We start from the raw sequence: 25,845 nt of genomic DNA, 5'->3' as shown, positions 1-25,845 counted from the left end.
TCCAAAGGCTCAAGAAAATTTTATAATCAGGATAAGACTTTGAATATGGCTATTTCATTCCAATGGAGAGGATGGCACCTGCAGGCCCTGTTGACAACGCTCAGAAATGCCTTAGTATCCTCTCTGCATCATCTGAATGACTTCTACTGCCCACCAGCTGTTCTCCCTAGGTTCTGTTTCTTTCATGTCCAATCTATCCTCATTTTGCTACTAAATTAATATTTTTAAATGATACTTTCATGTGTCACCTGACCGAGACATTCAATGTTCTTTATTTTACATAATCATAGAATGAAAGAACTGAGAGGAATCATAAAGATCATATGGTCCAAGGAAGGCAAGTGCCAGTTCTGTTCAGCTGGTGGTAGCTCCTTGTAGTGACCATGTTGCAAAGGATTCTGAGACTCAGCAGTCTTATCAGCTCTGCAGTTGATTAGTGATGTCTGCCTCAGGTATAGAAAGATAGATGACAGCACATACACCATATATTTCCTAGTCTTAATCAAGTCGTATTCCTTTAGCTGATTCTTGTGATATATCTTCATAGTCTAAGTAATATACTAATAATGCTACTCCTTGATTTTTCAGTTTTAGACCTGATTATTTTTACTTCTCACTATAAAAGGTGAGGATTAAGCTTTCTTTATACCCCTGTTCAACACACACATTTCTTGTCCCTCCACACAATAAATAGCCTCATGACATAATTTTAACAATTTTGAAATTTCATATTTACATTATTATGAATAAAGGTTATTCACACCTGAGTCATATTAGATAATTACTTACAAAATTTTGTGTTCCCCCAAATTTATAAACATTCTGTTTTTTTTATTTGTAGTTTTCTGTATACTTATAATTAGTTTGACACCAAACTGTCCTCTAATTGTATAAATTTTCTCTCAGCATGTTAAAACATATTTGGTAGTCTATTCATTTAACCTTCTTGAAGAAATCACTTGAGACTTTTCGGTAACCTCCAGCCAAAGTCCAGTAGGAACATATCCGTGGTTGAATGAGTTGAGTTTATTACTCATTGCAGCAAGGGAGGGAAAACACTCACCAGGGGGAACAGTAGAGTATCTCAGTACAGGGTATTAGAAAGGCCTTACAGGATTTGGGCTTGTGTTATATGTTTTGGGGGATGGTTTAAGAAAATGGGACTCTGCCCTAGATTTGAATATTGTCAGAAAGTGAGGTTAATTCTATGATTGAGTATCTTAATAAATCTTAAGATAGAAAGAGAAAAGACTAGATTAAAGCTAAAGCTGTAGTTGGTAAGGAAGACTGTGAGATGGGAATACGTGATATTTTGTGGCTTGGAAAATGTTCATGCTTTTGTCTGTGACCAAAGACAAATACAGAGTGGTCTTGGTTTTTTCTATGATCATAGAATCGTCTTGTCTGATGGTGATTTTCTGTGAAATTGTTTGTGTTCAGTAGGAGAACACCAAGGCCCAGCTGTGAGTGCCAACTCCCAGATCTCAGAAGCTGCTTTTCCCTTCTCAGCCTTCTGATCTGTAACAAACTGGTCTCACTTCTCTACATGTACACTCCCCAGCTTAGGAGGCTTACTCCATCATCTTGGTGACTCCTTTTACCTCTCTCCTATGTTGGATCCCCTATTTCATGTGTCTCTCCTATTTCTCTTTTGGCTTATTCTCTTTTTGTGGGAGGAGCATGTCTTCCAGTAGCTTCCTAAGAAAGGTGAATGGAAAGTAGTTTGTTAAGACCTGTGTGTCAGAAAGTGCATGTCAGAACATATTTTATCCTCACTCTAGTTCATAGATAATTAATACTTTAAGTGGATATGACATTTTAATTGGAAATTATTTTTCCTCATAATGAAAGCATTGATCAATTTGTCTTTTATCGTCTAAAGTCACTACTAAGAAACTTGGTGTCAATTCTGATACTTGATACTTTGTTTGAAACCAGTTGTTTTTTTTGTTTTTTTTTCCATGCTGGAAACTTGTAGGATTTTTTACTTGCCTCTAAAATTTTAAAATTTCACAATGAAGTTCCCACTTGTGGGGCTTCTACTTTTAGCCATCGTGCTGGACACTTAGTGGGCTCTCTGTATATGGAAACTCATGTCTTTCAATTCTGAGACTTTGTCTTAAATAATTTCTCCAATTTTGTCCACTTTTATTTTATTGTTCTCTTTCTGGGACCCCTATTACCCAGATGTTAGACCTTCTAAAAGAGTCTTTTAACATTCTTGTCATTTTTTTTCTTTATTTTTCATTCTTTTGTTTTTTGGACTTGTTACAAGGGAGATTTCCTCAACTTTTTCTTCCAGTCATTCTATTTAATCTTACATTGTGCTATCATATTTTAAATTTCCATGATCTCTTTTTCTCCTGTTTATTTCTTATAGTATCCTTATTCTTACTTCATATCTTCTCTTATCTCACTGAGAATGTTAATGATAGTTTTTTATCTTTTTCTTCTTTCTGCAAATTACAACTTTCTTCAGATTACATCTTCCTGGTTTTTTGTTTGTTTTGGTGTCCTTGTTTGTTCTTTTCTCTTTCTTACTAGAAACTTTTCTCAAATATCTGGTAATCCTTATCTATCTACTTATATTTAAGAGTGGGATACTGTAAAGCTAACTGGATGCTGTTTCTGATGATGAGGTTTGCCACTATAGACTGATCTGACTGGACACAAATATATCAGGAATGGCTCTTCACCAAAGAGGAAACTGTGGTAGAATGCTCACAAGTTGTTCATATTTTAATAAAGAAATGCTATTTATATTAGGATACTTCTAGCTATTAAGCTCATAAAATAACACTCATATAATGTAGAACTAACAGAAATGAAAATATATTAAAATGCTTTTCCTTCAGTGCTTTCAAGAAAAGTCTATGTTTTTGTCCTAGTTCAGTTTCAGGGACAGACTAATTTCCTCTTTGAACTTATGACTTATAATTAGCCCAGCCATAGTCCTACGCTGGCTGGCAGTACTTGAAAACAGTGGGTCAGGCCAGTCACTCCCAGCCTGAATGAACATTTCAAACTTGCATGCAATCCGAAAACAAAAAGATAAAAAAAGATAAGCATGAAGGGCTCAGCCTATTCTTCAAAATTTGTTTCCCCCTAGGGACAGTTGTTTGATTCTCTTAGGCCTTTGACTGTAGAGACTCTCCCAGAATTCTGAGCCACAACCCTCATGAAAATTTCAAATATTTTAGAAAAACATCAGAGCCTTAAAGAAAGGTTCACTGATATAAAATAACTGGGATGTTTACTACAGAATATGTCTAATTTCTTAACTTTATGAAAGTTACTGATGTTTATTCATATATTAAAAATGTCAGGAAGAACAGACACCAATCTATTAATGCTGCCTCCTGGTAACATCTGAAGTAGAGGTGGGGAGCAGAAGATGTTTAATTTCTTACTTTACTTACTGTTTTATTTATTTATTTTTGGTTACAATGAACACACATTAATTTTTTTTTTAAATATGAAATGCTACTCTATAAAAATCAAAACAAAGAACTAAAATAAATAAGCTTACAAAACCTGATATATGCAGTTTGGGGCTCAAAAACAATGGTAAATTACCTCAATATTAGAACATAATTAGAACTTTCATACTTGATCAGTTTTTTCCCTTTCCCATTAACGGAAGCTTCAGTCTAACTCCAGCCCATTTTCCAGATTACCTTAGAAAGATTTCCTTTCAGAAGGTATATCAATTAGGTTTACAATGTGGCTGCAAGAAGTAACAAACTCAATTACAGTAGCTGAAGTAAATAGAGGGTTGTTTTATTCACATAATAAAAAATCCAGAGATAGGCACACACCAGGTAGTTTCACATAATGAAAAGTCCAGGATCCTCTTAGCTTTTTCTTCTGTCATCTTTAACATGTATATTTTTTTTCTCCAAGGTCACAAAATGGCCATTCTGCCTTTGGGCATAAAATCACACAGAAGTGGGGAAGGGCAGAGAGCAAGATGCATATGGCAGATGACTTGGAGGACTCTGTCTTTTTAACAGGAAAACAGTCACTTTCCCAGGAGCCCTATCCAGGAGATTTCCACTTACATTTTATTGGCCTGTCCTGGCTCATCTCGTCACCCCCAAGTGCAAAGGAGTCTGAAGAGTTTTTGATACATTGCAGCTCTGAACAAACTTGGGGTTCTGTTAGTAAGGTCAATGTGGAGCGTAGATATTGGCTAGGCAGCCAGCAGGCTCTCTGCTACCAATGGCTTACCTTGTTACCTCTTCCACAAACCAAGCATACTTAATTCCTTCCTGAAACTAGAGGGGTGGGTTTGTGGAGAGTTGAGAAATGTGTCAGAGAAGCAGTTAGCCAGAGTTCAAAAATTAGTATCATTCACTGCAGTATTGTTTGTAATTTGAAACACTGGAAAAAACCTGAATGTCTGAGACCTGAATCCAGGAAAATTTGTCAGGAGCCTTTAGTTGACAGAGTAGTTGATGAGTGTGCTCTCATCATATCTTCTGTAGAAAGCTTATAAGCTCCTCTAGTCCCCATTAGTATACATGTATAGATTTGCCTACACTTGGGAGCAAAATCATTTGGAGTAGCCCACTCCTGGACACCAGTGGCAGAGAAATAGACAGACACCAAGATGCTTGCTGGACTCCAATCTGTCCAGGAAGAATTAACTCTACTTTCCAGAAGGAGAAATCAAAGTCTTCCTCGCTGGCTTCTTAACTTTTCCATGAAATCTTTCCTGATTATTCAATTCTACGTTGAGCTCTCCATTTTCTGACCTGCTGTAGCAATCATCTGCTCATCAAAATCACAAGTTCTATATATTGTTACATGGATTTCACAAGACCATGTCTCATCTTCCTAAGTCCAGCGCATGCTTCTCAGCAGCTAGCTCTCCATGCTAGGAGAGGCCATGGAAGGCAGGATGTCGTTGGGCATCTGTGGGTACAAAAGATGCTACTGCCAATGCACAGGTTCCTGATTGTGGGACATCCAAAGACACACTTCAGCTACTTCAAAAGAGTAGCGTAAACTTCAGAGGGATCCTGTTTAGTGACCTTCAAATCACTAGAGTATGATCTTCCCTTCCTGGGACAAATTTTAGTCAATATTCAATCCTGGTGCCTAGAAGTGTGTGCTATCACAGTAGGAAATGAACCACATCAGATTGCTTTTGGTGTGAAGATCCAACTCTAAGTCTGCTCTGAGTCAAGTATGCACTCAGCACCCCAAGATAACCCTTCCTGTAACCCTGGATGGTACTCCTTCCCCATCAGTTGCTGCGTGTCCTCTTCTCTCTGCTCTCTTCTCCATCATAAAGAATCTGATAAGCTCATTCCTAATAAGACAGCAAAGACTGATAGAATAAGATGTTGCCCTCTCTTCAAAGTACTTCAACAGAGGACAAAAGCACAAGCCAGTACAACTGAAATACAATGGTGGAGTTTCAAGTATCAACAAAAAAGTTAAGAGGTTTTTCTTTTGTGTAAGAACTTTCCGGGTACTCAAACTACTACATAAGAGTAGCCAACTATTCTGTTATTAATAGTTCCAACTATTCTGTTAATAGTTCCTAATTTGAAATCTATAGTGTTTCATAAATGAATTCAGATTTTATAAGTATAATAAATATCATTTGAATATGCATGTTTCCAAAGAGCTGAGTCATGAGTTAGAGAGGCAGTAAAATACAGTGTTAGGACCATGGGATCTAACTGCCTGGGTTCGCACATACGTCACTGAGGCAAGGTGCTTAAATGTCTTTGTTCCTCATTCTCATCTGTACAATTGGAGATAATATAACCTACCTCATGGGGTTATGTGAGGATTAAATAAGACCATATATATAAGCACTTAGAACTTTGCCTAACACATAGTCGTACTCTATAAATGTTAGCAACTGTTACTAGTAAGAGTTTTTATTTCCAAATGAATGAGAAATAGAATATTTGCAGCTGGTGAATTATAGATTTTTGACAAGTCTTCATATTTTAGTTTACCGTGACTTTATAAAGAATATTCAGCATAACAGGCAATTCCTTTAAGAGTAAGAATCATAACTTCCCTACCATTTGCAAAAGGTCGTGACAGGGTTGACTACATGACACTGAAGGTTTCTTTCAATAGGTATAAATACCTATTTTCAACTCTGATTTCCAGATTGAAGCTATCCCTAAAGATGATTCTACATTAACTGAGAGAAGGCGAGAGCTCCATAAGGAAGTTGAAGTGGCTAAGAGGAATTTGACCCAGCAGGTTAGTATCAACTTTCACGTAAGCTTCTATCTAAGAATGATTAAAGCAAACTTGTGTTTTTAACTGTGTTCCATGAAACCTCATTAATAGGAGAGTCATCAAAGAGAATATGATCCTGCTTAATGTGGGTCTGTTTCTTTATCTCAAAGTCCACGCCAAACCCATATTAAAATTTGGAGAAAAAAAAAAAAAAAGAATGTGTTTTAACCAGCAAAAATTATAGAGATTCATGAGATTTTAAAGTAAAAAGCCTACTGGTTAAAAATGAACAATAAATGTTTTATTTCAGTCACATCTAATTTCAAATTTTGCTTATTCAAGCCACTGTCAAAGTGTTTTAAAACATGCTTTTAAAAAATAAATATATAAACCAAAAAAACCATGCTTTTATTTCTCTTCAAAAAATTACTTGAAAATACAGTCTGAATAAGAAAAAGTTCTGCGTTAAACATGTTATCATGTTTGCACATTTTTTTAATAAGATAAAGAAAGTACTTGGTGCTAAGGCAGCAGAGTTACTTTTTGTGTTTTAACAAAATAATCTCTACATAGAAAATTTAAAAAGTAGTCTGAGATACTGGCCTTAGTGTATTCTTTCAAATAATGCATTATAATATTTGTGTTTTTTCAAAAGAAAATCCTATCAGAAGCTGAGTCTAAGTTACTAGAACAGCAACTTGCTGAAGAAAACAAGCTTTTAAAGGAGCAAGAAAACATGCGAGAGCTGGTATTCAACCTTGTCCGTATGACTCAAATCAAAATTGACGAGAAAGAGCAAAAATCCAAGGATTTCCTGAAAGCTCAGGTAACTGCATTTTTGTAACCATCCACTAATTACCACAGGAGTCCAGGGTAGCCTCCTTTTAATACAATGTTCATCAGAAAACTATGATTTTAAGTCTCCTTCAAGTTCAGTGACTATACAGCTTCCCTAAACAAAACCCAATCATGCACTGAAAAATATTCCAAGGATTCAACAGGCAACAACTAACAATCTAGAGGGGAAAAGAACTAGGTCAATGACAACAAGCAGAGGATTTGAACAGATGACAATTTCAGTAAGAATAAGGTGGATGCCTTCAGGGAACACAGCTGACAGGTGCACAGGCGCAGGTGTCTGTGATTCACCACCATCTCATAGTCCATTGTGATTTGCCCAGAACAACTCAGAAGCCACAGCATTAGACCACTCTCCTTCCCAAGTTCATCAAGCCAGCATCATTTAAACCAATCCTAGGACAATTACCCTCAGTAACTGCTTCACCCCATGACTTTCCTGGGCTCCTGACAAAGTACCAGAGCTGACCCAGTGCAACATCCCCAAACAAAACCAACAAGGAAACCAATAGCAAAAACAACCCTCCTATCATGCTAGCTAAAACTCTAATATTAGAATCATTTATTCCACATAAGGATTGTGTCCAGAAGTCCCCTGTTAAAAATGAATACGATATGACATGTTACTAAAATAGAATACCTGAATTTACCATGTGACCCAGATGTTGGCTCTTTCTGACTGCAGCTTTGTCTAATTCTGAGCAAGCATTCACACAGGGTAGCATTTCTTCTTGTTTTCCAGAAAGAACTCACACATCAAAGCATTCGTGAGCCATGAGGTTAAATACAGATGAGAGAAAACTGGGGTGAAGATCTACATCACACAACCCACAGCAAACTATTCAAATTGCCCTTTAACTGTTTATTTCCCACCCACCCACCCAAAACATTTGACAGAGAGAAACTAAAAGAAGTTTAGCATGGCTGGGGCATGGGAAAATGGGGAAAAGGGTGTCAAACAGTGAGACCAGAGAGCAGGAAAGGTCAGGTGGTGAAGGTCACTTAATCCCTATTGAGCAGTTTGGACCCTGGTCCCAGAAGCTGAGGCAAAGCCCAGAAGAGTTCATGGGGTAGTTGCGTTTCAGTAAAGAAAGGAAAGGCAGTGGACAGGGAGGAACGGGGGAAAGAAGGCTGCCTGAGGGGAGAACGAACAGGAGCAAAAGGAGGAGAGGAGAGGACAGAGGGATACTTACTACGAGGAACATGGATCTGTTTTATGAACTAGACCATTTTTTAATTAACCTCAAAAACTGATACATGTGTTATCTATGTGTGACTAATCTATGTCAGCCAAATCTCATTACTAAATGAGCTAATTCAATTCTCTAATTTCTCTCAAAGAAGATCAATTTCTCTTGAAATATGGAAATCAATAAAGGAAAAATATTGTTTTCCTTAAGTATTCTTAGCATTGGGAATTAGTCTGTTAAAGATCGGCTGTAATAAACTATAATTTCCTTAAGACAAGAGTCAATCTTATTTATTTTCACCTCTCATCCATATCCCTAAGATAAAAGGTGAAGGAGAAAGAAAGTCAATGTTACTACTACCTCCAAGATGGAGGGGATGACACTACATTTTTTACCTCTTTAATTCTTCATACACGCAGTTACTTAAATAATATTAGTTTCTTCCTGACTCCCGTTCTCACTGAGAACAACATAAAATTGCTACATGTCAATCTTGGCTCTGATGCCTAGTTTCTTTTGAATAACCATATGGGTTTTGCTCTCGCGGTCCTTAAGAGAAGGCCAGCAGAAACTATTTCCTCTGGTTTCTACTAGCAAAATACTGTACTTCTTTGAATACGTTTCTCACCCTAGATAAAGGGCCCAGCATCTTTGTATTTGAAGAACGTAACTAGCGCATTTAACATTTGGTATATGTTGAGCACTTTGGAGATATAACTGCCGTCTTTTAAAATATTCATGTGTAATCTGTTTTTCAGCTCCCTATGGGGTTAGGCTCAGCATGGCGCTTCATTGTGCAGGAAAACACACCCACCGTACAAACAAATAGAAAAGCACTTTAAAAGCATGGCTTCAGTCTCACAAAATATCACAGAGCCTTCAGCTCGTAACATTTATCAAAACTGACTCCAAGTCCCCTTCTCTCATCCATCTTCCACAAATTCCTCACTCACCCACCCCGGCTGTGCTGTCCACAATCATTCCTCCGCTCTTCAAAAGTTTCCCGAACTTTTCCTCAAACCAACCTGGGCAGTCTCCTTTCTTTTCCTCCTCTCTCGATCTTTCTCTCCTTTAATTAACCTTCTGTCCTAGCCAATGTGATTCAGTTCAGCTGGCCAGGCAATTTTCATCCCCCTCCCCCTTTCCTCTTCCCCGTGATCTGCACGACCCAGCTGATGAAGATAGAATTGTCCTTAATGGACAGTAATGAGATGGGTTGAGGCTGGGAGTATCCATATGCTGTTGGTGGTAGACTATTTTTAAAATCTCACTATTAATTTCTATATTTCAGCAAAAATATGCCAACATTGCTAGGGAGATCAAAGCAAAGGATCTTGAAATCCGGATACACAGGAAGCAAAAACGAGAAATTCATCGGAGGTAAAAGAATTACATGAGGACTTATCTAGTTGGCTGGGGGAAGAAAAACCTATTTATTTCACAAATTTCAAAAACACTTGTATTTTCACAGACTCAGAGAGTTTGCTAAACTGTATGACACTATTCGAAATGAAAGAAACAAATTTATTAACCTACTTCACAAAGCTCACCAGAAAGTCAATGAAATAAAAGAAAGGCATAAAATGTCATTAAATGAACTGGAAATTTTAAGAAATAGTGCAGTTACTCAAGACAGGTAAGTGTTCTAATAACTACTGTCCTTTCAAAGGTTTCTCTTCGGAGTCATTAAGTGATAAAATACCCTGGGGGATGATGAAATAGAAAATAAGTCTTTTACAAAACTTAGAAAAGCCCTTGCTCACAAACCCCACTTTACAGCTGACAAGCATCTGAATGTGATTCCTTATGCTTCTGTTTGGGAGCCATATTTAAGTGGATGGAAAACTATACTCTGTAACTATGCTCACTTCATTTTCATTTACTCATCTACAAATAAAAGCACAAATTTGACAGTTTGCATTTAATGTTAGAAGACACTCAAATGTTCATAAACCAGCATCCCATGATTGTAGGTGTGAAGCACCTAATGAGCTTATGTGAGGCAGTATGGCGGGGTGGTTAAGAGAAGGGGCTTTCTAGACCCAAACCCCAGCCCTGCCACTCATTAGCTGTGTGATCTTGGGTAAGCTATGCTAGCTCTCTGGGCTCATTTTTTTTACCCATAGAAATAGTCCTTTATATAGGACTTTTTGTTATTAAATGAATTAATCCAATGGTTGTTTTTTTAAACTTTATTATTTACCGTGTGCCAAGATCTGGTAGAATCTTTCACCTGTATTTAGTCCCTGATCCACAGAGTCTATACAACCTGAACTTTTTCTGGTGGCCACTATTGCCCAGTTTCCTTTTATAAAGATATTACAAAACGGGCTCTTGTGTGTGGGGTAGTGGAGGGGGGTTGGGTGGGAGTAGAGGTGTGAGGGGATTGGTATGAAAAGGCAAATCTAACATCCTAATCAGTTTCTCATCCTACATGAAAGTAAAATATCATTTATAGAGGCCATGCATTCATTCAGCATTTATTGTGATGCTATATTGAGTCAGGCACTACCTTAGGTCCAGTGGACATTGTCAGATATAACCGCCTCCACCCTCAAGATAGCAGAGTCTCCTGGGGATGACAGAGCACTAAATGAATCACTTAAGTCTCTTGCTTTGATAAATCGGGGCAGCAGACACTTGGGGCACAAAGGAAAGCTGTCCTAATCCAGATAAGGGCAAATCGGAGACCTGGGAAATTACAGAAGTTCCTGAAGAGTATCATGTGATGAATATCGTTACTACTATTGTCATTTCAAGGGACACACTAAATCAAGAGCTACCTTGATACTGCTTGTGTTTCAGAAGTCTTTATTGTTTTTAAAGAAACTAAAGGAAATTATATTCGTACCCATTTTCCCATTATTTTTAAAGAAAGCTACAAAATTCTATGCTGAAGCATGCCAACAACATTACCATCAGAGAAAGCATGCAAAACGATGTGTGCAAAATGGTAGCAAAACTTCAGGAAATGAAAGAGAAGAAGGAAGCCCAGTTAAATAACACTGACAGACTTGACAACATGATCACAGTGATTGAAAAGGAGATGGCGCAGCTTCGCAAAAAATACGAAAAAGCCGTTCAGCGTCGAAATGAAAGGTAAAAACCAGGAACCTAATGGGAGAGCAAAGCACCCAGAGATCCGATTTAGAAATGTTGCACATTTTTCTCTAGACTTGACAGGGGATAGTGAGGGACATTTGACACTCAGGTTTCATCAGCCTTTGCAGGGCGGGGAGGGGGCTGTGTGCTTTCCCTGAAAATAAGAAACTCTGTCCTCGTAAGAAAGACAGCCAAGAGTAGGGTTCGGCAAGTTGCTCGCTTAAGGATCAAAGTCCTTTACCAGGCTACCACTCAGGATCAGGATACCATCAAATTATTTCAGTATAATTGACATAAATAAGTCTTTGGATCTTGTATTCACTTGGGCGACAGGTTTATTCATTAAGCCATTCACCCAGTTCATTTTCTCAGCAAGAGTAGCATTATTTCTCCCAGCTATAATAATATTATTAATTGATTACTACTTAACAGTTTTCCCAAGTTGCTTGTGTTCTGAGAAATCTGGTGCATGAGATTGTAGAGCCCTGTAGTAATTACATCAGGTATTAGATTTTTTTTCCTCAAACCTTGATTGTGTGCTGTTCTGTGTAAGGCTGTGTTCTGTGTTAAGTGCTGGGCCCTGAAAGTTCTAAAAGGTGGTAACGCATCACACCTGGCTTCTGTTGTCAAGAGAATAAAGCAGCTCATGAGATGAGCCAGTGAATGGCAAATGAAACAAAATACAGAGCTAAGATTAGCCACATACACCCCTGGGCACACATGTTTTGAGGGAGGAGAGACAGGGAAAGAGATAGAAGCAATTAAAGATGCACTTGGGGATAATGGATACGCACGGTGTGGGGGAAGAACTTCAGGGTGTGACGAACACCACTTTTTCAAAGGGCTGGCAGGTGTTCTCTCTGGGGAAATAAAAGAAAGTCCTCTTATTTGGCTCCTGGCACAAACCAAAGCATTTAGACAGTGTGCTCCCAGGCCCTGGTCAGTTCTGGGGCTGGAATTAGAAAATTCTTACTTTGTTTCTTCCCCACAGTCTCCTCACAAGGAGGGGTCTTTCCTCTGGCATGATTACAAAGGGCTATAATCATGGGGATTTGCCTGTTTATGGGGAAATGTACATCAGAAATATTTAACTTTAAAAGAGCCTAATGGTCCTGGCAAGTTAGATAGAACAGAATAGCTGCCAGAAACGCATTCCCTGGCCCCCTGCCTGGGTACTTCTGGCCAGCCCTCGGTTGGCAGGTCTGGCCCGTGAAAAGGGTCTGCAGAAAATCAGACCCTGGGATCACATCGTTCATGCGTGGGGAGTGACATTCTTTTCCACCCCAGGAGGACCACTGGGACTTGCAGAGATACTGTGGCCGGCCAACGACATGGTCAGCTCAGAGTCCAGATTCTACACAACCCTCTCTCTCCCATGCCCAGAAAAATTCAAAATGTGGAGTTTAACTAGAAAGCCAACAGTGAATATCTATTGTCTCCTGGAATCACGCAGTGTTGATGTGTATTTTGCACCCAAATCCAGAGAGAACCACAGTGACTAGTAAAACGGTGGCCTCAACATCCTCTTAGCCTCTGCCTCTCAATCTGACCATAGTGGTGTTCAGCTGATAGAGCGGGAAGAGGAAGTGTGCATTTTTTATGAAAAAATAAATATCCAAGAGAAGATGAAGCTACATGGAGAAATTGAAATACACGTCCTGGAAGAGAAGATCCGATTCCTGAAAGTGAAGATTGCGGAGAAGCAAAGACAGATTCACGTGACCCGGAAATTGCTGCCAGCCAAGAGGGCTCTGGATGCTGATCTAGCAGTGCTCCAGATTCAGGTGGGAAAAGTGTTGACGACACACGTCCTGGGAACATCTGCTGCTGTCTTCTTTTTTTTTTCTCCTTTGTTGCTTTGTAGGTCATATAAGTTCTTACATGTAAATCAAGCCATGCTACTCCTGGTACCTACAAGAACTCTTGAGTTAAATGTCCTGTTTAAAAATGCCTTTGAACACTGCTCCAGGGTAGAATCTGTGCTTCAGGCATCTGAGCTACAGATTATCTTTTTATCCCCCATGAAGCACTTTCTGCCTTTCTTGGAATTTAGACCTTCCCAAATCTCAGCTCTAACTCAACTGCTTCAGAGCTCAAAACTTCAGTAAGCCAGGCTTTCACTACGGCCAGCATAATTGGGGTTTTTTTGGTTTGTTTTTATTTTTATTCATAATTATGTTTTTGATGCTTGCTGGAAAGATCCTGCAGACCATCTAGCTCTCTTTTTTTGTTTGTTTGTTTTTGCGGTACGCGGGCCTCTCACTGTTGTGGCCTCTCCCGTTGCGGAGCACAGGCTCCAGACGCGCAGGCTCAGCGGCCATGGCTCACGGGCCCAGCCGCTCCGCGGCACGTGGGATCTTCCCGGACCGGGGCACGAACCCGTGTCCCCTACATCGGCAGGCGGACTCTCAACCACTGCGCCACCAGGGAAGCCCTAGCTCTCTTATTTTTGATTCTCTTTGAAATTCTAGAACCAAGATTGTTGTTTCTTATTAATGGGTAATCGCATATAATTAGACTCCTTATTAACCCCTGTAGTTTCCCTGTAATTTAATAACTTGGCCTCTGACATGGCCTTTTTAAAAGTGGAATAAAGTCATAAAATTTAAACATAAAACAGCAAGTAAATAAATAAAACCATAAATATAAAGCCATTTTCTTCACATGTAATAATTATACTTTTTTCTTAATGAAAACAGAAGAAAAAATTAAACTAAACAATTCGTGGCCTAAACTTTTATCCATTGACTCAGTGTAGCTGGAATACATTTTAACCTATAACATGTTTTCTAAAATGTCGGGTTTAGGGACTTCCCTGGTGGTCCAGCTGTTAAGACTCCACCTTTCAATGCAGGGGTGTGGGTTCCATCCCTGGTCCGGGAACTAAGATCCCACATGCCATGGGGTGTGGCCAAAAAATTTAAAAATAATAATAAAATGTCAGGTTTGCTTTCAGATTTTTTTCTGATTATAAAATTAAGACATACTCTGTTAATGAAGTTTTGAAAAAAATACAAAAAATTTAAAGAAAAAAATTCTATCCCCAACATATAATCACTATTAAAATTATCAGAAATCTGGACCGTTTCTAGGTCGTTTTCTAGGTTTACAAGTAAATGGTTTTCATTAGCTCATGCTATAGACACAGTTTGGGGTCATTTTTTTTTAATTTAATCATGTCATGGGATTCACAGGACTTTATGGAACTGAATGATGGTTCTACTTTCATATTTTATGGCGTTTCAACGTGTAATATGCTATACAGACGATAGGATCTTTCATTTTGAACAAATATGGTAAGGTTTTGATTCCAGTGTTTGTTTCTTTAGCCATATGTTCTCCCATTCACTTCTTCAACAAGTGTAGCCCTGAATTAGATGGACTGGCTGGAACATCCCCCAGGCCTCCCCCAGGTCTCCCACAAAGCCTCCCCAGGATTCCTGCAGCTCTGACTCCTGCTTCCAATTAGTGGTTCCTTTGGGGGATCCGCTCATCATCCTGACACACAGTGCCTGGGCCACTTCTGTGCCACTTCAGTGCAGACTCGGGACTGGTTCCAACTTCCGCCTACACCTACACAAGACCATTCATGCCAGGCCTGTGTCTGTGAACTGACTTTATTGAAGAATTGGGGCACCAGTGTGAGGGGGTACATTCAAGAAATGCAAAGAACTTCAAATGAAGTATCAGACAAGTATGCCTTCCCACGCCACCACTGGGAACAGTCCCCCAGGTGTACTACCCCATGCAACACCCTAGCCTAGTTCCATTTCACTGGCTTGCCTTTCCATCTTTCACCCCCCATCTCCCCTCCACAGCCTTACTGTCCATGTTGCGCCCCAGGCGCCCCACACTTGTCTCACTCCGTTTTACAGAACAATTCGGCTCTCTCCAGGTCTTTCCCAGAACACACTTTCAAGGCCATCTTCGCCCATGCTACATGATCAACATGCCCAGCAGAACAAAAGGACTTTAAATCCAGTAAGATCCACAACAGAAAAAATTCACTCTGTACTATGGAAGCATTTTACTTGTGTTAATTGCAAATTAATACTTCTATTCAATAGATTAAAATAGATAAAATTGGTTCTTCTTAAAATATATATATATACTTAGCATTTATTATATAAAACCAGTAATCCGGTATAAAATATGAATTCAGTTTACCCAAGAGGAAAATACTATGCATTCAATGATAGTACACCCTGCCCGGTGTGAGCATTTATCATTCTGACTGCATATGAATTGAAGCATAGGGACTGTGTGTTATCATCAGCTCCGTGTTCTACCAGAGTTAGTTCTAAGCTTAAGAACAGTGGAATAGAAAGTTTCGCATTAGTCTTCAGACTGCACCTAATTATTTAATTGTATACTCAGCACTAATCACATGGGCCCTTTGAAGGACACCGTGTGAAATTTCAAGCTTCAAGCAAGCTGTTTTTGTACCTTGCCGTGTAGTGCCAGATCTCCGTCATATCCTGTTATTTGTTATAGCTACAGTGTTTTGTGTGGTTTTTTTCAATCTTCCCCTTTTTTGTATCACTTTCAGAATTCTCTTAAGGTTTGCTTTTTTTTGGTTGCTTGAAAGTTTTTAATCGTCCAAGGATTATCATAAGTCACATTTTCCTGCAATATTTTACTTGTAATAATAGCCTGTTTTTAGGGCTCCTGGAAGTCATGTGAACTGTTTTCGGACACAAGAGCACTATTTTATATCGAAAAAGGATACGGTTTTTCCTCAAGGGCCCATGGGGAAATAAGATCAATCAAGGTGCCACTTTGATAAGCAAGCACCATATATTTTTTCTTATCTAATTTCCTAATTAACAAAAGGAGACATTAAATGTTGTTAATAACAAATACAACAAATACACATACATGGATACATTATTAACTCCCTATTAAGGGCAATTAAGTGTGGAGAGACAGGAAGAAAAACAATATTCACGTCACCATTTGAAATTCTTTTTGTCGGGAGGAGGAGAATAAGTTTAAAAATTTGAAGTACTCTAAATATATTATCTCCTTTAATGGATCAATCCCATGAGTTTGGGACTTATTTTCCCATTTGATAGTTGAGGAAACTAAGGTTTAGAGAAGATAAATGATTTGCGTGCGATTATACAGACTTTCAGTAGAAAAGCTAAAGGTGATGGCTTGGTTTTCACTGTGTTCCACATCCCTCCCTACAAAACAGCTAAGTGCGGCTGCCACTCCTGCTTGAGAATTTCTGTATTTCTTCATCCACCTCCAAAGTCTCACTGAGTCAACAAATATAGTTGAATATATAACACATTACATTGGGTGTTTACCAAAAAAGATACAAATAGTTCGGGCTATTCCTCACAGACTGTACACTGTGTTGACCTAGTAATTAAGAATTTTACTTTTCTTTGGGAAGCCATTAAGCCTATTGCCAGCAAAGGGTTTTAAACTGGAGTCTAGTATGTTGTGTACCCTGTATGCTGTGCTGTCTGCCTTGGCCCCTGTAACAACATGCAATAAAGAGGTCAAGTCTGTATAGTCGGAGCTCTGCAACCACACAGCATCCCGGGAGTATAACACAAAATGGGAAGCAATAAAAGGACTGGTTGTAAAGTCAGCTTTTTTTTGATGACCCAGAAGTCACTGCCTTGCTTTGCAGAGTCAGTTAACAGGCATCTTCCTCTCTGTACCACACGTGAGTAGAAACATTGCTTAACCACAAGTCCCAGCTGATGGGGTGTTAAGAATTCCCTTCCACCTTTGCCTGGAAAGACCCTAAAGACCTTGGGCTATGTGACTTTAAGATTTACTGAGCAAAGTTACTGTTTCTTTCTTGTTTAATAGTTTTCACAGTGTACAGACAGAATAAAAGACCTGGAGAAACAGTTTATAAATCCTGAGGGTGAGAACAGAACACGCTTCCTTCCAGGGAAAGATATGACCAAAGAAGAAATGATCAAAAAAATGGATGCGGTAAATGTCCTTTCTTAAAATAGCATCTATTAGCCCCTGTTGATCAGTGTCACAGATATCTGTGGTACAGTTTCATGTTATGAGGATTCATCCCTCATTATTCTAGTCACTAATATAGTCCTTTCATTGCAATCTAGTAACGAAACCTAAGCTTGACTTTAGATGCTTGCCAAAAAAGTTAAAACCTGAGTGCTTTCAAAATGCCCATCTCTGTCTCACGGCCCATAGGAGCAATTCTGGCATCGTGAATGGATTAATTTGTCTTCCTGATGGGAGCATATCAGAGGAATGGCAACGTGGAAGCTAGACGGAGCTGAGAGGGCCATTCTTTGCCATGGGGAGGAAGAAGTGCCACAGCTCTCGGGGGCGGGGGTCAGGGGGTGAGGGGAAGTCTTGACTTTGTCCAGTTCATTGAGTCATTAATGTTCATTAGTGAAGTCTCCCTTCATTAAGGGGGGAAAATAGTGCTCTAATTAGGAAAGATTTTGACTTGCATGACTTTTTTTTCCTATTGAAATTCTTTTCGACCGTAGCTGGAACTACGGCTGGCCAAGAAGGAGGAGAAGTTGCTGGAGAAAGATTTCATCTATGAACAGGTCTCCCGGCTCACGGACAGGCTCTGCAGCAAAACGCAGGCCTGCAAGCAGGACACACTGCTCTTAGCCAAGAAGGTCTGCCCAAGTCCCCGCCTCCTCTCTTCTGTCCTTCCTCCTCTATCACCTTCCATTTTCCACAGACTGCTTCATTTATTGGGGGAAGCCCCAGAGAGATTAGCCTTTATGAATAGATAAAGACAAAGAATTAAAATTTAAAATGTAAAGATGACTCTTGGAGAATTGTCCAAGATAAGTTTCAGTCTTGTGCCCTGAATGAATTCTCATTATAGTGGGAAATCCTAAACCTTTCAATGACAGTATACAAGTTTCACTTAATAGGGTACCTACTCAAATATGACAGTCATTATCTTCCTATTTCATGAGACATGTTAAGTGCTTTCTAGTTCCTTGTGAAGGGAGGGCCTCATTTATCCAGCGGTCTGCATGGGAGCTACCTGAATCCAGAAGTAGCCAGAAGGCAGCAATGGAAGGGGACCATTAAAGAGAACAGCAGTCACACAACTCCCTGGGGTGGAGCCCCCACCCAAGCCTCACTAGTGAGGAAAGGCCAGTAACGTGGGGCTTCCTAATTCCATAAGCTTAAAATACCAGGGCTTCTGATCCAAAGCTACAGGGTCAGGCAGGGACTGCTAGAAGCTATAGCAAGAGGAGCAGCCAGCAGGAGGGAGGCTGGTGATTCGGACGCAGCAGGACTTTGCACCATCAGGCATCAGACGGTCTGCTGCCTGCTTGGCGCCCCCAGCCCCTTGCAGCATCCCTCTGTGACAGTCCAGGGTTTTTAGTCAGTCAGCAACAGTCACTGGAGCTGCTGAGTGCAAAAGGGAAAGGGACACATTGTCCACACCATGTAGTGTGGGGAGACAGTTCAGAAGACGCCATGAATGATGGTGTCACCCACTGTGGGCTCCTGGGGGCAGTGACTGTTCCTTATTCTTAGTTTCCCCAATGCCTCGCATGTGCTAAACTTTAGAAAAACGTTCGTTGAATAAGTTAACAGTCCCGTTTTAGAAACAGTTCTGGCACACTAAACTACTGCAAATCTCAAGGCTTCTTGGCCATTTTTATTTGGCTTTACACTTCCACTAATAGACTGATGAGGCCAACAGCACTTGTGCAAATCTCAATTTCCCTCACAAAATAAGAAATGTTAAGACTTCTTTAGGCTCATGAACGTTGCCTGAATTAGCATGTCTGAAGTTTCTTTAAATGTTGCCTTCCTTTATTTTGCAAAATGAATTTGCCTTTCTTTGGGGGAAGCTGGTTTTTGCTGAGGCCTGCTTGTCAAAGCTGATGGCAGAGTCCCTCCAGAAGTCAACTGTTAAGCCAGAGAAACACAACTGGGAGCTGCCGGCACAATCCACATGACCAAGAAGTTTCCAGCATTACTGAGTCCTGTCCTCATGATTCATCTCCCTTTCCGTTCCCCACATTCCATGCTCTCTACCTGGCTTTCTTCCTCCTCCATTTAAAATAATCTCCTCAGAGTAGGCAGAGCTGGAAGACAGAAAGACATTCAGATCCCAGATCTGTGACTTACCAACACTACCAAGTGACGTTGAGAAAGATACATAAATGGTCTTAAAACTCAGTTTCCTGATCTGTGAAATGGGTGTGATATCACCTAAAGAGGTGGCAAGCATCACATAGTCGAGCAGAAGTGGGCTGGCCCTTGCGGGTGTTCAACAAGGTTGCACATCTCATCTCTCATCTATCTTAGAGAGCTTATGGCTCCTCTTACAAGTTTCCCAAATGAACAGAAAATGGGAAATCTCAGCAAAGACTCAGAGAACCCAGAATAATACCATCCTTTTTTTTTTTTTTTCATTTATGGAGAAGGGAGGTTGGTTAGTTATACACACACTCAAGTGTGCAATGACTAGTTAATAAAATTTAAAAGAGAGATAATGACTCATCACTGAAGTTTTGAATGCCTGTCATTTTTATTCAAATTATGCTTCCTGAAAACTAATGCAGTATAGAAGTTATAGAAATTTATATTCCCTATTCCCTTAAAGAGACAAAGTTTTCACATAATAATTGGTCATTATATTTTCAGAGGCACGTAGATCACCAGCAGCAACGTTTCTGTAAGCAAATGTACACACAGACCAGTATATACTCTATTAAGAGAAGACAGTACTTTGAGGTAGGGTGTAGTTTTTGGACGCTCATATTCGTGTCTCAATTTACCTTGGTTCAAAGGAATGAACAATTAAAAGAGACTAAGAATTGATTCATTCCTTCATTCGACAAACATTCAATTTTAATTTTGTCTCCTATATTCTAAGCAGTGGGAACCTCATGAATAAAACAAACAGTCCTTGTCCCCATGAAGAGTACGTTCTTGTAGGATGATAGGCTATAACCAAATAACCAAATACATTTATATTATAATGTCAGTAGTGAAAGGATATGAAGAAGTAATAAGACAGGGTAATGTGACACTGAGTGTTGGCGGGTGGCGGGAGTCACCTCTTACTGCCTCACCAGCCTTCGGCCACACTGAAAGGCCGTGCTGTGGGCCAGAAAGCTTACAGGAACCACCAATTCCACTTTTACTTCTTTTCTGTCTTTTAAAATCAATTTTCCCACCTAGTCTTATCTTTTAATTCTTTGATAATAAATAGCTTATATGAAAAGGTAAGCACACATACACAACTAGGAACATTTCTTTTCAAATTACTGGCCAGACTGTCCAGTTCAGCTCATGCTTGCCTATGACCTCATAATGATGCATCCTGGGAATTACGATCAATAATACACACACACTGAAGTGTGACAGTTTCCATTAAAAATCATCACGGATGCTGATTACCTTACTTAAGCAAGTGTATTAATAACTAATACAATTCTGTTCTACCAGACTTTCCCCCCTGCTTAAGTGGCAAACTAATAACATGGCAAAATTAGGCCAGAACTTAGACATCAAGAATACCCTTCCTTTGTCCTTATCACCTCTTAAAAAGAGAGACACTAAACTATTCCCCTCAATACTACCCACCTGGAAATCCAGTAACTAGATGAACAGATCTCTTTCTTCTCCCTCCTCCTTGTCCTATTTCACAGCCAGGGTGTTGGGCTGAATCTCTGAGGTCTCCTCCAGTTCTTATTCTCTGTGAATTCCCACTTAAACTTTCCGTCCTTCAGGCAAGAATGCCCACCTTCAGAGACAGCCAGAAGCCTGCCATTTTCTTCAAGTCTTCATGGAATGTATACATAGGCTAAGCCTTGGGCTTTTTAATTCTAGATGAATGGCTACCAGAAAAAGATCAAAGATGCTACTGAAAAAATGATGGCTCTTGTTGCTGAGCTGTCCATGAAACAAGCTATGACCATTGAACTCCAAAAGGAAGTCAAGGAGAAAGAAGACTTCATCCTCACTTGCAACTCCAGGATGGAAAAGGGTCTGCCCCTCAATAAAGAGATTGAGAGAGAATGGTTGAAAGTACTTCGAGATGAAGAAATGTATGCCTTGGCCATGGCTGAAAAGTCTCGGGTAAGCTATGGCTTCTACGTTGCATTTGTAAAATGTGCCGGGAAGGGCTGCTGCAGGGGTTGTCAATCCTCCCAAAATATATGAAAATGTTCTACTCTACCACACACATAGGCCCAGCAAGTCATTAGAAATAAGTTTTGCTTTTTTAAGATATTATGTAGGCAAGCAAAGTACAACAGTCCAAAGGGTCAGAATATTCCCTGGAGAACACTGGGCGGGCATCAAGTCCCACCCCACAGTGTTCTATCCTGGGCTGGCATGGTGAAGACCAGGACCTCCCACTGGCATAGCAATGACCAGGCTGGCACTGGTTTTATCCTAGGTCTCTAATCTCTGTCTTTGCACCCTGGCTCAGACCATACCTTACTCTTCAATGTATCTGCTGTGGCCACCACAGCATACTGTGAGGCCTCAAGCGTATTATGGTTGTCACAGGCTTCTGCAGACTCTGCACCTGGTGCAGAAGCTACGATTAGGCTTCAGTACCACCCTTCTCCCACCAAAGACCTAAGTCTGTCACTGACCACCTACACACTGGGGGCTCAGTTCTTATTCCTACTCCCATGACCTTTCAATAATCTTAGAGTGGAATTAGGCATCTCTTTCTGAGGAGACTACATCCTGGGGGCCTATAACTCACTCTCAGACTACAGAGCAGACATCCCCAGAAGATCACCATTCCCTCCCTAACCCAAGAAAAAGGCGCATTCCAAACACATACTATGAATTCCTGAAAACAGGGTCTGATCTGTCATTCGTATGCTACCTGGGATTATATTCTTGAGGGCATTCAGACTTTACCTGTGGTGTCCCAGCTGTCATTTACCTGTCTCCATTTTTTCAAATTCTTTTTAATGCTATAAGAGACTCCTCTGTTTTCCAGAAACACAGGCAGAATCTTGAGGCTCAAAGCAAGCTGCTGACCACTTCTCTCCACTGGTTCTACTTTACTCCTTATCTCCTCCTTTGTACCATTTGCTCACCAGTGACCTACCAAAGGAAACAGATTATCCTGCCTTTGTCACAAACATGGAAATAATTAGTGTTTAATGAAAGATACTGTTTGGAATGTACCAAATTTAGGTCCCACCAACCAGTTTATGGTAAACCCTAAACCCCAGGAGTACAGTGATGCTTGAGCAACATGGGTCATTCCAATGAGACGAAATGTGTGTGCAGGTGTGCGTGTTTGGTGACGCACCCTCACACCCTCTTGTCCCTTTGGGGAATATCGGCCAGCAAGCATAGCCGAAGGCTGCTCAGACCCAGCTGTGTCTGATGGGCCCTGAGGACGAAGCGACTTTACCTGAGTTTTCAAAAACTGAAAAGGATAAATCATTCTTTGCAGGAGTTCTTGGAAGCAGAAAATCGCCAGCTGCCCAGTGGTGTTTACACAACTGCGGATCAGCGTCCAAATGCCTACATCCCAGAGGCAGAGTCCACTCTTCCTCTGCCAAAACCGTACGGCGCTTTGGCTCCTTTTAAGCCCAGTGAACCTGGGGCCAATATGAGGCACATAAAGAAACCTGTTATAAAGCCAATTGAAATCTGAACATGTGAACCAACCCAGGCTTCTCAAGGAGGAGCTTCAACCAGGCTTCTTCACATCCACAGCTGGAAAACGTCAGCGTAACAGCTCTAAATTACAGAGTATCCACAACATATGCTTCCTTCCTATCACACTCACCAATTTCTTTCTTTTTCACTTTATCTCTTGATTACATTTCAGAAATATATAGTAGACTGGGTGCTACAAAAATGCAATAAAAATAAATACCTTTTCAGCGAAGTACAGAAATTGGCAGAGTGGTCTTTGTTTATTAAAGAAAGAAAAGCAGATCCTGTTCAATGTACCCACTTTTAAGAAAAAGAAAGAATGGCTGAAAAGGAAAATAGCCCAAGTACTGCAGGGGCGTAACTCACTTTGTTAAATAAATAGTTGCATTGCAAGTTGATGTCAGTAAATCTAAACTGAGTGAAAAGCAGTAGGGAAGCTTGTCTTTTTTAAAGTGATGTTATAGTGATTCTTTTTACAAATAAAGAATCCTTTTGGGCAAAAACAATTATGCCCTAATTTATCTTTCTTATAAATCTAGATTTTCCACCATGTTATATGCAAATACACTTGTGATTACTTCGTTCTGATACCAGATTTTTCAAAATTTCAATGAAGATATTTATAATTTTGCATGTGAAAGAGAAAATGAGGCGAGTTCCACTGATTTCATTACTCTAATATTATTGTATTTCACCCAAGTATATTTTGCTAATTCTGTTTACTTTCTCACATAAAAATATAAAAGTAGATTTGAAACCAGTGATTTTACATTCATTAACATGCTCAAACTATTGTTATTTCATATTGTTATCAGTTATGAATTTCATTTCACGACTCTGGGAGTGAGAAATATCACATTCATTTATTTTGCTAAATCAAACAAATTCTGTTCCAAGCCCCCACCCAGACAGAATGGAGGGAAATTGAATCTCATTCTCCGTCTAGGAGTCCTGAATCTAACCTGACTGCTTTGTGAAGTCATTAAAAAGCAAATCCTTGAGAGAGCCTGTAACAAGTAACGCTGTGTAAGCTGTGTGCTTAATGCAAAGAAATACTACAAACTTACACGCAGTTGCTGTGTTGTAGGATCAGTAATTAGGGATTCAAAAAATAAACACACAGGAAGTTTAAATAGATAGGAAGGAAAAATAATTTTTAAAAATTACAAAGGTTTGGATGCTTAAATATTACAACGTGTGCTACTGGTCCAGAGGGTGACATGCCACTGTGCACTGGAATGGCCAGGGATCACAGTCAGATGGAACTTTTTATCTGGCCCTGAAGCATAAATAAGATTTTAGTAAGTGGAGGGGATTCCAGGAGGGGGAAATCGCCTGAGCAAGACTTGGAAGTAAGAAGACAAAAGTTCTGTTCAAGGCCCAGTGAGCGAGGCTGGTTGGAACAGGACGTTCGTATTGGGGAAGTGTATAAGGCCAGAATTTGGGAGATCTTGAATGTCAAAGAGTTTGGATTTTATCCTGTAATAAATGGCAAGCCACTGAAGGATTATGAGCAGAGGGGTGGCAGGATCAAAGTAGTGTTTATCTCTAATATGCATCAGATGAATGAGACTTCAGAAAGCAGCAGAAACAACCCGGGTGTGAAGAGGAAAGCGTAGGGTGATGAAAAATAATGACCTTATCAAGAGGAAAAACCAGCACCGCCTTGCTGATATGGCTCCAAGACTCTGAGCTTCAGTGACCATGAAATATTTGACCTAAATGGGAAATTCTGGAGGAGAGGATAATTTTTAGAATGATGATTTTAGAAAAGCTGAATTATTATACTGGCTAGTGATATCTGTAATCTTTAAAATTTCACAAGTTCAATGAGGGAAACGGTGTGAAGAGAAGAAAGCAAAGGGTTTTGGGCTTACCCCAGGAGTCAACTGTATTTATGGTCAGAACGTCACTGTAGAAGAGAGAGGGGAAAAAAAAAGAAAAGTGGGAGAACTCGTTAGGTGTCATGTGGGTCTTTGGGGGAACATGTTCATGGAGTCATGATTCTTGGTGGGAATAAAAGGCTATGTTCAAAGAACAAAGGAGTTAGGCTAAAACTTTCAGTGTTTTTTTTAAATGACAACATATTACTAAATCAAACTTTTATAAATATAAAAATAACTTTATAATATTAAATACAGTTCCATCTGAACATTCACGAAGACAAATCCTACTCTATGTATGTATAAATTATTGTATTTTGCAAATTATTCCCTACTAGAATTAGCAGATTCGACTTAGTCCAAATTCAGTTTTTTTAAAAGTATCTAATTTCCAAAATAGAATTTTTCTACAACTTGTAATTTTTCTGCTTGTCATATGCTATTTTCAGTGACACAGCCAATTTTTGATTTTCTAAGCACTGTTCCTACATTTTTAAAGTATATTTTATTTCAGAGTATAATAGAAACTAGCTTTTGGCCTATGAGAGCGCTAGGAAGATCAGCCACTAGGAAGAGCATCACTTAGGCCACTTCATGCCCCCTTGGACTGGCTGCCATTTCTCTACACTTGACTGTCTAGTTCTGTCTGAACAAAGTACTAAACTGAAATTCAGATGGCTCAACAATGTATTCTGATTTTGGTTACCAGTTTAAAATATTGCTAAAGAATTCTCAACGGAAGTAGAGCTAACGAGCAAGAGAAAAATACTGGAAGCTGATATAACTGCATTTTCCCTTTTATAAGCCTAAAAGCATCGTGGTGTGTTTCAGAGCTGCTTCCTCCACGAATTTTGCGTCCACGTTGTCACGTCCTTCAAAAGCATACAGAGCTGAAAGGAAAGAGAGAGAGAAGAGTTACTATGAAGCCATAGAACATTTATAATATTGTTCCCATACTTCACTGAAATCAT

General features: G+C 39.6%; 2 protein-coding genes across 4 annotated transcripts in view; one reads left to right on the top strand and one right to left on the bottom strand.

Moving 5' to 3' along the window:
- CCDC146 (coiled-coil domain containing 146) overlaps window positions 1-23,101 on the top strand; it is a gene marked incomplete at its 5' end in the record, with an annotated part of 32,616 nt that extends 9,515 nt beyond the window's left edge. Inside the window, 9 exon segments of the mRNA XM_049714812.1 lie at window positions 6,869-7,039; window positions 9,553-9,641; window positions 9,733-9,897; window positions 11,136-11,360; window positions 12,919-13,147; window positions 17,193-17,321; window positions 17,855-17,992; window positions 21,186-21,434; window positions 22,783-23,101. Coding sequence (XP_049570769.1) covers window positions 6,869-7,039; window positions 9,553-9,641; window positions 9,733-9,897; window positions 11,136-11,360; window positions 12,919-13,147; window positions 17,193-17,321; window positions 17,855-17,992; window positions 21,186-21,434; window positions 22,783-22,986 — 1,599 coding nt within the window.
- A 131-nt stretch (window positions 23,102-23,232) lies between these two features.
- GSAP (gamma-secretase activating protein) overlaps window positions 23,233-25,845 on the bottom strand; it is an 89,868-nt gene continuing 87,255 nt past the window's right edge. For all 3 annotated transcript variants that reach the window (XM_033439641.2, XM_004263392.4, XM_033439646.2), the window contains one exon: window positions 23,233-25,764. In XM_033439641.2, the coding sequence (XP_033295532.1) occupies window positions 25,673-25,764 (92 nt within the window). In that variant the 3' untranslated portion in view covers window positions 23,233-25,672. The remainder of the gene's footprint in view (window positions 25,765-25,845) is intronic.

Source organism: Orcinus orca, chromosome 9 (assembly GCF_937001465.1).
Source record: "Orcinus orca chromosome 9, mOrcOrc1.1, whole genome shotgun sequence".
Taxonomy (NCBI): Eukaryota; Metazoa; Chordata; class Mammalia; order Artiodactyla; family Delphinidae; genus Orcinus; species Orcinus orca.
This window is presented reverse-complemented; position numbering and strand designations above follow the sequence as displayed.